The 13671-nt window shown below is 44.7% G+C and overlaps 1 protein-coding gene across 1 annotated transcript in view; it reads right to left on the bottom strand.

Annotated features, from left to right (window-relative positions):
* Positions 1 to 3880: 3880 nt before the first annotated feature.
* RHEB (Ras homolog, mTORC1 binding) overlaps positions 3881 to 13671 on the bottom strand; it is a 47830-nt gene continuing 38039 nt past the window's right edge. The window contains exons 4-8 of the mRNA XM_029233762.1: positions 11826 to 11908; positions 11110 to 11166; positions 10950 to 10997; positions 10104 to 10185; positions 3881 to 4390 (exon numbers count right to left, since the gene is read on the bottom strand). Coding sequence (XP_029089595.1) covers positions 4298 to 4390; positions 10104 to 10185; positions 10950 to 10997; positions 11110 to 11166; positions 11826 to 11908 — 363 coding nt within the window. The 3' untranslated portion in view covers positions 3881 to 4297. The remainder of the gene's footprint in view (positions 4391 to 10103; positions 10186 to 10949; positions 10998 to 11109; positions 11167 to 11825; positions 11909 to 13671) is intronic.

The raw sequence follows: 13671 nt of genomic DNA on the forward strand, positions 1-13671 counted from the left end.
GGCAGGGCCCTTAGGATTTGTTGATGGACTGGCTGGGAGGGGACACAAGGGAAGAGGTAGAGGATGGCTCCCCAACTCCTAGCTTTAGTATCTAGTGGATAATGGTGCCATTTCCTGAAGCAGGGTCCAGGGGAGACCACGTTTTTAGGGAAAATCAAGAATTTGGGCATGATAAACTTCAGATGCCTATGAGACATCTAAGAGAAGACAAGCCTGGAGCCCAGAGGTCAGGGTGCGAGAAAGGAATTTTGGTCTTCAGGAAACACGGCAGTGAAAGCTATGTGACAGGATGAAATCAAGGAAGGGGAGAAGGAAAAATGGCCCATCGAGAGGTTAACGGAGGAGGCAACAGCCGAGGAGGCCAAGGCAGCAACAGTGAGCTGGGAGGAAGACCAGAAGGCGGAAACAGAGACCTTCAGAGAGAAGTCACCAACTGCGTGCAATGCTGGAGGGTCAGGACAGAGGCCAGGAAATACCTACTGGACGTGGTGACAAGGAGGTGATGAGCAATTCAGGCGAGAGCACCGTCAGTGACACGGCGGGGAGACACGGCGCTCTAGAGAGGGCGGGGAGTGAACAATTTAGTTTTAGCAAAATTCCATCACATTAATCTGAATTTGTCCTGTGATTTTACACTTTGTATTATGAGCTGCAAGATAGCCTTGGATATGCACCGAGTTTTGTATTCGCACCTACTGTGCTTCAATGAATCTAAGGCTGCGTTGTATGTCCCACTAAGAAAAATGCTAAAATGGCGGAGGTGACAAGACCTCTCCTGGCCCCAGTGACGATGGCAGTGTTTCATGAGGTGGAGATCAAGGACTTCCAATATGACGAGGTCTCGGAGATGTACTTCTACCCCTGCCCGTGTGGGGATAACTTCTGCATCACCAAGGAACATACGGAGAATGGGGAAGATGTGGCAACGCGCCCCGGCTGCTCTCTCATTATAAAAGCAATCTATGACAAAGACCGGTTTACATGTGGCGGGACAGTCCCATCCCCTCCCCCCAACGAAGAACTAGTTAAATGCCGAAGACTCAGGACTCCAGAGCCTAAACTTTGGGGAAGGAGCCAAGCTGGGAAAATCAAACGCGACGTCACCGGCTTCTTCACGGGGACAATCCTTACGTCACCGGCTTCTTCACGGGGACAATCCTTGTGCAGTTTGCTGTTTGTTAGTGCGGATTCTTTCCATCGGCTGCCAGGTTCACCTCCAGCTGAAGAAGCAAGTCCACCACACGACATCCCTGAATTTTGTGCTTAAAACTTTGAATTGGAAGTGTTCTTTTTCATAGTTTTTTTTTAAGAAGGATATTTATTTATTTATTTATTTTTGGCTGCGTTGGGTCTTCGTTGCTGCGCGCGGGCTTCTCATCGCGGTGGCTTCTCTTGTTGCGGAGCATGGGCTCTAGGCCCGCGGCCTTCAGTAGCTGTGGCACGTGTACTCAGTAGTTGTGGCGCACGGGCTTAGTTGCTCGGCAGCATGTGGGATTTTCCCGGACCAGGGATTGAACACGTCTCCCCTGCATTGGCTGGCGGATTCTTAACCACTGTGCCACCAGGGAAGTCCCGGAAGTGTTCTTAATTTTCCATCCGAACTTAAAAGAAAAATTCAAATCAGAAAAAAAAAAAAATGAAAAATGCTAAAATGTAAGGAAAGGTCTTAGGAGTGATGAAATACACTATTAAATAACGACATTTAAGTCAAACCTGGCAGTTCTAAGAATTTCTTCAGAAGGCTCAGGTAACACATCATTAGATTCGCTGACACAGTGAATGGGGCTAATGACTGTCGCTGACACCTCTAAGGCAGTTTCCTCACTGTAAATAGGGCAGCACCTGCTTCACAGGGTGGACGTGAAGCAAACCAGAAGAGGTACTGCTGACCGCCTTCCACCACCACCTCCAGGTCACGTGCTCCCCACCACTGGAGAGCACCCCTCAGCAACATCACCCTCGGAACACATCACAAGCACAGCCCATCAGATAATCGAATCAACCATCTTGTGGATGGGTCACCGCACTGGGAAGCAGGACTGCCTGCCCTGTGCTATTCAAGGGGCAAGGTCAGACGTAAGTTCTACAGGGTGCAGAGTTCTGTTGTGTTCAGGGCACTTAGAACGGTGTGCAGCACACAGCAGGTGCTCAGAAAACATCTGAATGAACAGCTGAGCCACACCATGTAAAGAGATCCACGTCACCTCCAAACAGGGCAGCTAGGCCTAGAGGACATTTCGTGAGAGTCAAACTGTAGTTGCAAGAACAGGCTGCCCCAAGATTCCATTTACACAGAAATAACTTATCAGATGTAAAATGTTGCCTGGATGAACTGAATCCAGATTTAATGTGGTTCCATCCAGTGAGTACTGACACATATTAGGCCTAAGAATAAACCCTGTTAATAAGTAATGATACTACATTGCTAAAACTTATTTGTATTTAAAAAGTATTTGGTGGAGGCCTTTTTCATCCTGGCTCAAATTTCATCCTTGAATGATAAGACACAAACACTATAAAGATTCAAAATAATGACACATTCTTTTTTTAAAAATTAATTAATTGTTGGCCATGTTGGGCCTTCGTTGCTGCATGCAGGCTTTCTCTAGTTGCGGCAACCAGGGGCTACTCTTGGTTGCGGTGTGCTGGTTTCTCATTGCGGTGGCTTCTCTTGTTGCGGAGCACGGGCTGTAGGCTCACGCACTTCAGTAGTTGTGGGCACGCAGGCTCAGCAGTTGTGGCTTGCGGGCTCTAGAGCGCAGGCTCAGTAGTTGTGGCACACGGTCTTAGTTGCTCCGCGGCATGTGGGATCTTCCTGGACCAGGGCTCGAACCGGTGTCCCCTGTATTGGCAGGTGGATTCTCAAACCACCGTGCCACCTGGGAAGTCCATAATGGCATATTCTAAAAACATAATTTTTCATTAAAAAATCAGTTACAGGGCTTCCCTGGTGGCGCAGTGGTTGAGAATCCGCCTGCCGATGCAGGGGATGTGGGTTCGTGCCCCGGTCCGGGAAGATCCCACATGCCGCAGAGCGGCTGGGCCCCGTGAGCCATGGCCGCTGAGCCTGTGCGTCCGGAGCCTGTGCTCCGCAACGGGAGAGGCCACAACAAGTGAGAGGCCCGCGTACCACAAAAAAAAAAAAAAAAAAAATCAGTTCCAAAGCAATATTCTATTTTATCAACAAACTCAATAACGTTTCCCTAAAGGTTAGAAATGGCTGTGAAATTTTAACTGGGAAGGAACATCATTTAAAAAATTTCGCTCAGCTTGAACTCTCAGAGTCGAGGTGATGGCCACCAGGCAATTGAAATCCTCGATTCTCCCTCAAAGCTGCTCTTGGCAGAACGGGAGGTAGGCAGTCTGGGTTTGAGGGAGGTTCATGAAGCCCTGACACAGAACACTTACCAGGCAATCTTCCCCATCCTTTAAACTCCTGGAGGTTTTGGGATAGTGACAGGCCAATCTATTTTCTAAGTCAGATCCTGTCTGCCGTGGACACCTAGCTAAGTAAAAGGAGAGACAGTAAGTGTATCTTTAGGTCCCCTTTTCTTCAAGTAGCTAAGAGACAAGCAAGAGGGTGGCCGGAAGGCTCTAAGTAAGCCTGCAGCCCTACCCGCATGAAACATTCCAACCAAGGTGGGGAGAACAGTTATTATTGGGGAGCAACTCCCCTCACAGACCCCCCCAAGGTCCCTCGGCTTTAGTCAACAGGAACCCCCCCCCCCCCCCCCCAGTTCGGGCACTCTACCCCAAGTGCCCACATCCTCCACTGGTTCCTGGAATCCAAGCTGGAGCCTCCTCGGAGGCAGGGAAAGAAGCCCTCAGGAGGACAGGTTTTCTTCTTTAAAAGCCACACTGAGGAGCACAACGATTAGGCTTTGCAGCTATTTTATTTACAAGTGTACACTTAACACAACGAAATAAACACTGACATATTGAAGCCTAGTTAATAGTAGTGTAACAATATGTATCATTTGGATGATTACATTATTTTAAACAACAAACTACACTGAAAAATTAATGCAATAAAATTCTTGGTCATAATATTATTAAGAAATACAATATATAAATTGAAAATATGATTGCTCAAAATTTGAAAATGGAAGTGAACTCATTTGGACCGAGTCAGAGTTTAACATAATCTGAAAGGAGGGGTTGGGAGAGAAGCTCTGACCCAAATGAAATCTTTCAGGTTAACAGAAGAGAAATGAAGCAGAGTTTATCTTAAAGGAAAGTGGGCAGGCTGCCTCCTCAGCAGGCCAGGCTCCCGGTGCCCTCAGGGTCTGCGGCAGAATCACATCACCAAGCAGGAAGACTTCCCTTGTGAGGCGGCCCCGTCAATTTTCTCTGCCTCCAAAATTATCCTTCTAAAAACATCAACAGCAGTCTGAAACCAAAGAGAAAACCGATGACAACGTTAGCGTTAAAAGCGGAGCCACGAGGAACACTGATACTGCTGGCGGGACTGGAGAAGGCCCACGGCCTGCCCTGCACGTGGAGGTCCAGGTGTGGAGGCCAACGAGGCGGCCCCGGGGCCGCAGGAGCCTGGGATTCCTCCCTCCCCTCCCCCCACGTGGTGACTGCAGACCACGGGAACTAACCTCAAATCACACTTCTGAGCCCTGCTTTCATCAGTCACAGGAAGCCCCGCCTACTCCGCCTCCTGCGGCGCCTCTGGACCTCCAGGGTGGAGTATCCCCTGCTGGCTCACCCGCCTCGCCCGCCCTGCGGGCGCTCTGGGACTACAGCAGGGCTGGGGCTCTTTCGCCTGGCCTGGCACCCCACCCCCTGCCTGTCACACCCTTTCCCCTCCCACTTCCTAAAAACTCCCAGCTCTGGCTCTTAGGCCGTGAGATGACACCCGTGCCCTCCGAGCCGCCTCACCCCCCTCCTCCGGGGCAGCGGCTCCACCTCCGCCACCACTCGCGCCACCCTGGCCTTGCACACCCCCCCCCCCCCCCCCGCCCCCCCCTGGCCCCCCCCCCCCCCCCCCCCCCCGGGGACCTCCGCTCTCTCTCCCGACTGCACCTCTCAGCCCCAGGGACCAGCCCTTCACAAGGAGGAGCCACCATCATTTAGGGCAGGAAATCCTCACTTAGGCCGAACGTCAGTCCCTGTCCTTTAAATGCGGTCATTGTGATAATCCAAAAATGCTCCTGTTTTCAAAAACCTCGCAGGGCAGCACCCAGATCTTGTCATCACCAAGCAGCCGCCCCCCCCCCTCCAGCCCCCATCTTCCTTCTCTCGCCTCCCGGGCCAGCGCAGACGTCCCCAGGGCAGTCACCGGCCTCCTACTCCCTTCCCTGCCACCTGTCTGCCTGCTCACTGCCTGCGCCACACAGCGGACACAGCCCATGGACACACCTCCAGGACCCTGAACCCAAAGGGGACCCCTGCTGCCCCAGCGGCCCAACCACATTTCTCTGGTCCAGTCAGCCCCCAGAATGAAGGGGTCATGCCTCTTCCTTCCACTGGGATCGCTAAACCTCTTCCCTGCTCTCACCCTCGGCTGATGACTGGGTTCTACATTTCACTGGGAAAACAGAAGCAGCATTCATAAGCGAACTCTCCATACTCCGTCCACCAATGACCATGCCCTTGAATTTGGGCTCTTCCACTCTGGTTCCCTCTTTCCTGCTGGCACAAAGGAGGCACCCCTAAGTGAGCCCAAGCCAGCCCCAGGCCCACCTCTCCTGTCTAATCAAGGCCACTGACTTCAGCAAGCACCCTCCTTTCTGCATTACCAATTCCCCTCCTTTCCCACGACTATGCAGGCAAGTTGTTATTTATTTCATCCTAAAAAAAAAAGCACAGGGCTTCCCTTGTGGCGCAGTGGTTTAGGATCCACCTGCCAACGCAGGGGACACGGGTTTGAGCCCTGGTCAGGGAGATCCCACGTGCCACGGAGCAACTAAGCCCACGTGCCACAACTACTGAGCCTGCGCTCTAGAGCACGCGAGCCACAACTACTGAGCATGCATGCTGCAACTACTGAAGCCTGCATGCCTAGAGCCTGTGCTCCGCAACAAGAGAAGCCACCGCAACGAGAAGCCCGCGCACCGCAACCAAGAGTAGTCCCCGCTCACCACAACTAGAGAAAGCCTGCGCGCAGCAATGAAGACCCAACGCAGCCAAAAAAAAGCACAGAAAAATGTGTGGAAAGATGCATGCCAAACTCTTACAAAAAAAAATAGAGCGTGCCTGGAATCTGGCTTTCTAGATAAACCTTAGCATTCTCCTTGATTACCTGTGTGATCTGACTCTGACAAAATGCATTCTCTTCCATCACATTGCTGAAATACAATTTGTGAAGGCATCCACAGAAAATAAGCCAGAACTGCAAACACATCCCATAGTTCAGTAATAGTCAAAGTGCAGTATTCTCACGGACTTGATAATTTTTACCACTGTGCACTTTGTAATCAACAAGTCTGACTGAACTCCACTGAGGACAGTTTATTTTAAAATACTGGATTTTTGCTAAGTAATACAAAGCTACATTTGAAAATTTATCAATAAAAAATTTGAGTGGTTCACAAAGATTGGTCTCTGATCACGTGACTATTGATGTGGATGTCTCTTTACTACACAAATTCTCTCTCTTCCTACTACATAGACCAAGAGTAGTAAGCACTCTAGTATACATGTGGATTAGAATCAATCACACCTCTTAACATAAGGGATTAGAAATTACTTGGTTTCTCCCCACCCGATGGGCAGAAACTCACTAGGCTTAGGATCCAACTGTCTTCAGCATGCTCAACAACAAGGTGAGCAGTGTCACAAGAGCCACAACCGAGGGCTGAGAAGTGTCTAGACAGCTGGTCAGGACTGCTGCTTTCCAAGGATATGCATATCAGCACTGTATTTACCTAACTTGGGTACAAGAATCTTTCTGCCTTTAAGGATTATTTCACGTCGAATAAGGTATTTGTTGATCTGATGAAGGTGCTAAAGTAACCGAGACAACAGTAAGTTGGGTCATCTGATCTTCTAGCTTGTCTGGGATGTTTGAGGTCACTGTACTGCACCCTTGCCTTCTTTTAGAGTTTTGGTTAATATCAGATAAATCTACTAAATTTATCAAAGCTTTAAAAGAATTACAGCAGTTGGAATTTTTTCATTTTAACTTTAAGCCTTGAGAACAATTTCATCTTTTATATGGGTACTGAAAAGGCAGTATCCTACCTTCTAAAGGAAACTAAAAGGTTAAAAAGTAAATCTATCCAGAACCATATTAAAAATCTTAAGCTATGATAAAGTATAACATAAACTAGATAGAGAAAAGGCCTGCATCCTCCAACCAAAAAGTAGTTTAATGACATACCCTAAGCGTACCATTATAGGTCACTCTCAAAAGATAAACTAACCTGAGGCGACACGCCTTACTAAGCAATCCCTCTTAATTACATTCGAGGTAGGGTCCATAAGGTGTCTACACCTTTGAGGATGCTGGAAGGAATAACAAAGCAACGGCCAGAGACGCACAGAACAGTAACACACGATGCACAGGGGCTACGTGAACCTACATGAATAGTGAAGCTGGTGATGATGCCTACATAATTATAAAGGCAAACAGAATAATTGTTTTAGTATCCTCAGATTTTCATCAAAGAGAAACACAACGGAGCGAAGTTAGCAAAAGCAGAACCAAAGATAGCTTAGGGCCATTCAACGTCACTCCTCCACATCAAAAAATTTTTTAAATTGAGACAGTTGTCACATAGCATATATTTGTTCTAGGTGTACAACATAATGACGATGTTTGTATATACTGTGAAATGATCACCACGATAAGGCTGGTCACACATAGTTACAAACTTTTTTTTCTTATGGTGAGAACTTTTAAGATCTACTCTTAGCGGTTTTCAAATATGCAATATTGTTAACCATAGTCGCCATGCTATACATCACATCCTCAGGACTTCTTTATTTTGTAACTGGAAGTTTGTACCTTCTGACCACCTTCCAATTTTTATTACGCAAATTTTTAAGCATACAGAAAAATGGGGACAATTGTATAATAAGCCCTGAGCCCTGCTATCTGAGTTCAACAAATGCTAACATCTTTGCTATATCTGCTTGCTCTCCTTCTGTCCATCCCCCGCATCTATCCCATCTGAAACTAAGCTGCAGACATTATGAAACTTGGCCCCTACATACTATGGTTTGCATTTTCCAAGAATAAGGATATTCTCTTCATAATCCCAACACCATCATTACATCTAAGACAATTAACACCATTTCCCTAATATATCTAAAACGTAATCAAATCTCCCCAATTGACCCAAAATGTCTTTTACACGAGGGATTTTAGAACCAGATTCCATTTAAGGTTCACACACAGACTTTTTAATACAGAACGGTCTCTCTCTCTCCCTCAGGAACACTCCAATCTCTATTACACTTTGGTTATGCCCTCTCTTCCCACCCATCAGAAAAGCATGGTGGAGAGGAGAGAGGACTAAATTTGGGTTAAATTTAAAATTTAGTCCAAGTTCTTATACCATATGAAATATAGACCTTAGAAAAGTTATTTACCTCTCTGGATCTTAAAACGCCTCACTTCTAAAATGAGACAGTTCAACTGGATGATCTTAAGGATAGATCAGACCCCCAATAAATGTCTGATTTAATTCGATTAAGCAGTACAGGTATCTCTTACTATCTCAGCTCTTCTTATCTGAATTCTCACTCTCTGCACTAAATGGATGCAGATAAATCTCTTGCTCTCTGGAACTCGGGAATCAATTGTACAGATTTAACTTCCCTCACCTGCGGACACAGGGACAAACAGATTTGCCTATCAAGGGATACCTGGGTTGACCGAGCACCTAGTAGATATAAAACCACTGTGCCGGACATTATGGAGTAAATGAAGGCCAGTGATACGGCCTTGAATCTCAGAATGAATTAAAGGGGATAAGAGAGAAGAAGCTACTATTAATTTTAGCTGGACGTATCATGCAGGGGTCCAGGAGAAAGTGGAATTTAAGTAGAACCCTGAGGACTGGGGTCTTAGTGGTGAAAGGTGGCGGAGCTGGGGAAGAACAGCTGACTGTCCTCAACCACATCAAGCCACCCCCACCCTCACTGAACTATAGTTTCCTCACAGAAATGAAAGCCAATTAATCTTATTGGAAGATCAAACAAGAGCACATGTTGAAAATACTTTAAGTATGTAGTTAATTAGAGAAAGGATATTTCAAGTCAGAGAAGAATGAGAGTAAAGGGGAGGCATCTGGAAGTACCCCTTGCATTTAATTAAGTGGGAGGAATTTGGTGCGACTGAAAAGTACAGGGATACAGTGAAGGAAGAAACCGGAAAAGTTCGAATCACACACTGCACTCAACATCATGCTTAGGGCTTTGGGGTTTGTCCTACAGATGATGGGCAACCCACTAACAGTTTTAGTTGAGGGTGACATCATCGGATTTGTAGCTTCAGAAGGTGAATGGCAGCCAACAGAAATACACTGGTGAGAACTCATGGAAGCAGGAGACCAGCTTGGATGTTCTTGGTCTAAATTAATGCCACGGAGGAAAAGGGAAAAGGAGATACGGGAAGCCTTCTGAAATAGAAGTGACATCCTTCCTCGGATATGCCTTTTAAAGGAACATTTGCAGGGCTGAAATTGGGAAAAATGCTTGTAAAATGGTTCTTAACAGTTTCTGTGTTAAAACAACACATGCATCTAAATCAGTTCCACCCAACAGAAAAAGGAGGGAGGTAAGGGTACAAAATTATTGCCAAAGTGATGTGAGATCATTCTTGTTTCTTTTCTATGCCTGGACTTATTTCTGTACCAGTCTTTAGTATGAAACAAAAATAAGACTGTATGTTCTCAAAGGAAGTATTGCCTTTACTATTAATTTCTATTTACCCTACAAATATTCTAGGTCCCATTTTAAGCAGAATACTGACTGAATTAACACATCAGTAGTATCGTCCTAAAGCAACCCAAAGATGGGTATTAGAAATGGTGGAAGGACGAAGATTGAACAGGAGTGATGAAGATGGTGGTGAGATGCTGACTGAGAGGAACATACGCCCATGAATGATGGGATGCAGGGCAAAATGAAGTTTAAAAAACACGTACCTGATTTTCTTTAGCAGAAGACTCCAAAAAAGCTGCATTCCAAGATTCTGCTAACGCTTTCCCTTCTTCATAACTGATCACCCTAATGGAAAAAGAAAATTCTAATTAAAGTACTTGGCTCTTTATCATACAAAACATCCATAATTGATTTATGAGACAGGCTCCACTTCAATCAGTTTTTTTCCTTATGAAGCAGAAGCACGCTCAGCTCAGCGTTCTCACCCGGTAGGTAATGCAGAGAAGCATTTCCGTTGCCCCTGAGCTGGGGAACAGAGCAGACGCTGCCTTATGGGGTGGCTGCCCCTGCTCCAGCAAGTCCTTACAGTTCGCAGGACAGGACGCCAACGCGCCAGCGCCTGCAACAATTGATTATTTTGAAGCGAGCTCGGCTATAAGCACCCAAAGATGGTGCAACCCTGAGAGGGCCCTCCGCGCAGTCCTGCAGGCGTTAATCCAGCCAGTGAGCCTCTTCCTCTAGGTGTCAGGCTCCTCCCCTGCTCGCTGCTCTAATCCTAAGCCCGGTGCTCAGAAAACGACTTGTTGAATAAATGACGGCTGCCATTGTCTTCTTAGAGTCTGCTTTATGCAAAACCGTAACAGAATCTAAAGGTAATTTTCTACAGTGTTTGAGCTCTTTTTTAAGAGGAAACATTTTCCGAGACAGGTTGAGATTTTTACTGCAGTTTTGCTTCTGTGATGCACAGTCACTGCCACATTTCTGAACACAGAAACACAGATATGCTACAGCTAAAAATATTCTTGCTATAAGAATAATTAAAAATGAAACTTCAGTGACTAAACTGTCTTAGACTTGACTTTATGAATCAGTATTTGGAAGCTACATACCTTTCCATATGTAGGTCTTTCTTATTCCCAACCAACATAATAGGTATCCTATTAATACAAGAGAAAAAAAAGCCAAAGTACCCTAGTCAGTGCCCGATCTGATTGTTCAGAAGATACTATTATGAGTATCTAACAAAAGAGATAAACTATTACTACTTACTGTACTTTCCCCACCATATCCAACAGTTTGCCATGGATAACTTTGATCACTTCAAAGCTATAAAACAAAAAGCATAAAATCAGACATCCATTTTAGTGGTGATGTTTTAAAACGTTTGTTATGTAATATTTATAGTGGGAAAAATGGAAAATGTCATAGACTCACCATTTTAATATAAAGTAAACCGAACACAAGGAATTCCTTTATTTTTTCCTACCACTTTTTCACACGTGCGTGTATTCAACACTCAGCAGCCCTTACTGAGAATATTCGAAGTGGAAAAGGTGAGATATTTAAATGGGAAAGTCTACAACTGGGCTGCTTTAATCTCTGAATAAACATTTGCGGAATGTTGCTTAGCGAGAGGGCCCTAGCAATCAGCCCATGCTCCACACTAATACGGTGAAAACACACAGAAAGTAAATCAATTAATGCATTTCCCATTGCAATCAGCAGAAAAGCTCAGATCATGTTCAGTCACTATCCAGCTAGGCAGCCTGAGGTAAGAAATAACGGAGTTTTTTACTCCATCAGTGTAAGAGAACACCTAATGGGACAAGTTTTTTGCCCTTAACAACCTGTTTGCTCCACAAGACAACCACTAAAAACCATTAAAGTCTAGTTGTTACTACTGCCAATTCCAGCATAATCTCATAGAAGGATTAATGCCGTCTAAGCACAGCAAATAAACTCAAGCAAGCAGAAGTGGGCCTTACCTTTTGATTGATGTAACAGAATACACAAGAATATAACCATTAATATCTATGGAGTATGTCTGAGGAAAGATGGAATATTCATCCTGTGAAAGAAAAAATTACATTTGAGTAGCGTAACAAGCAATCTCACGTATCACCTACATGGTCAAAGAAATCAAAGTGAACAAAAAATGGATTAATCTGTTATTCTAGAGACATAGCCTACACACTCAAGATTTACTTAGGACTGGTTTGGGGGCAATAATATGCTTTAAGCCAATATTGAAAAATGACCCAGGCTATTCTAAGACCTTTTCTTCTCCCTCCCTCCCTCCCTCCCTCCCTCCCTCCCTTTCTCTCTTTCTTTTTGCCATGCAGAATGCAGGATCCTAATTCCCCAACCAGGGATCAAACCCATGGCCCCTGCATTGGGAGCGCAGAGTCCTAACCACTGGACCACCAGAGAAGCCCCTATTCTAAGACTTCTGAGGGACAGCTAATGTCTGCTGCAGTTCCTGGGAGAAGAAGATGGAAGGAATGAAAAGACTGGTTCCGTGACCCTGTATCAAGGGAAGAGCACCACCACCTCTCCTTTATGGGCCTCAAAGTCCAGAGTCTCTTAGGCCTCTCAGTAAATTCACAAGTGCTACTAGTTTATTCCATAAATGTGTATTTTCACCTATTTTCTGCACGTGAGTCACAATGGCCTGAGCCCAATGTACCAGTCATTAGTGGGTTGCTACCAGCACTTGAAAAAGAGGAAGAGAAGAGAAACAAAACACTAGACTCAGGCAGTATATTCAGACTTGTTAGGATCAGATGAGCTACATACTGAGCAACTTCAGGAATCAGAAAGAAAGGTACACATTATGAAACAGCCTGTTACTACCAGCTTTACAATGCTTTAAGAAAAACCCTGCTGCTTTAGATACAGAATTATCAAAGACTACAAGAGTGTTTAACGTCAATGCAGCACTCAAGAGTGCCACTGTATGGTACAAACATTTCCTTCTCAGTTGAAATATAATTGTTAATATACCACACATCCCAGGCACTATTATAGAAAAATCACGCAAGCCAGCCTTATATCAAGTAACTGTCTCTGTTAACTCTGCAATTCCATAGCGCAATTATGATAATGACCCTGAGTCACTGCCCTATGTTAAAGTGTCTTAAAAAAAAAATAAAGTTTTACTATCAACTCTCTGATATTATAGTCATTAATCACAATAGCATTTCAACATCACAGAGCTTACTACATATGCAAAATAAAACCTTCTTTGATTTCATTAATAGTACAACTTTCATTAAGTTGAATTCATTTTAGTGTTGATGTTGAAAAACTAGTTGTTAATGGAATGAGAGATCTTTTGACCCAGACTAAAAACAAAATTTCAAATGATTTTAGTCACCAGCTCAGGTACAGCAGACCCAAAGTTCAAATTACCTTTTTCCTGAAGTGAAGATGTGGGAAAAAAGAAAAGTATAATCATATTCAAGAAGTACAGTGTAAAAAATATGAAGTATAACAGAGGAAAAAGACCCGCAGCTTTTTTTTTTTTTTTTGACCCTCAGCTTTAAAGCAACCAAAAAGGACAAAATTCCTAGTAATAAGCCTAAGAAAATAAAAGTATATGATCCATCTGAAGAAAATCTTAAAATACGCCCAAGAGATAAGAGTTAAATCAGCGGAAGTGTGTGCCATGGTCTTCAGCAAGAATATGTAGAATCAGAAGGGTATCCACTAATTAATCCTAAATTAATATACAAATGTAACATAATCCTGATAAAAAATATACTTCCGGAGAAAGAATAGCAACTGCAGAGGCAGGTGGGTGGAAACCATACAGCTACGGTAATTAAAATA

This window comes from Monodon monoceros, unplaced genomic scaffold, assembly GCF_005190385.1.
Source record: "Monodon monoceros isolate NGI ecotype Baffin Bay Population unplaced genomic scaffold, NGI_Narwhal_1 Super_Scaffold_2, whole genome shotgun sequence".
In the NCBI taxonomy this organism is placed as follows: Eukaryota; Metazoa; Chordata; class Mammalia; order Artiodactyla; family Monodontidae; genus Monodon; species Monodon monoceros.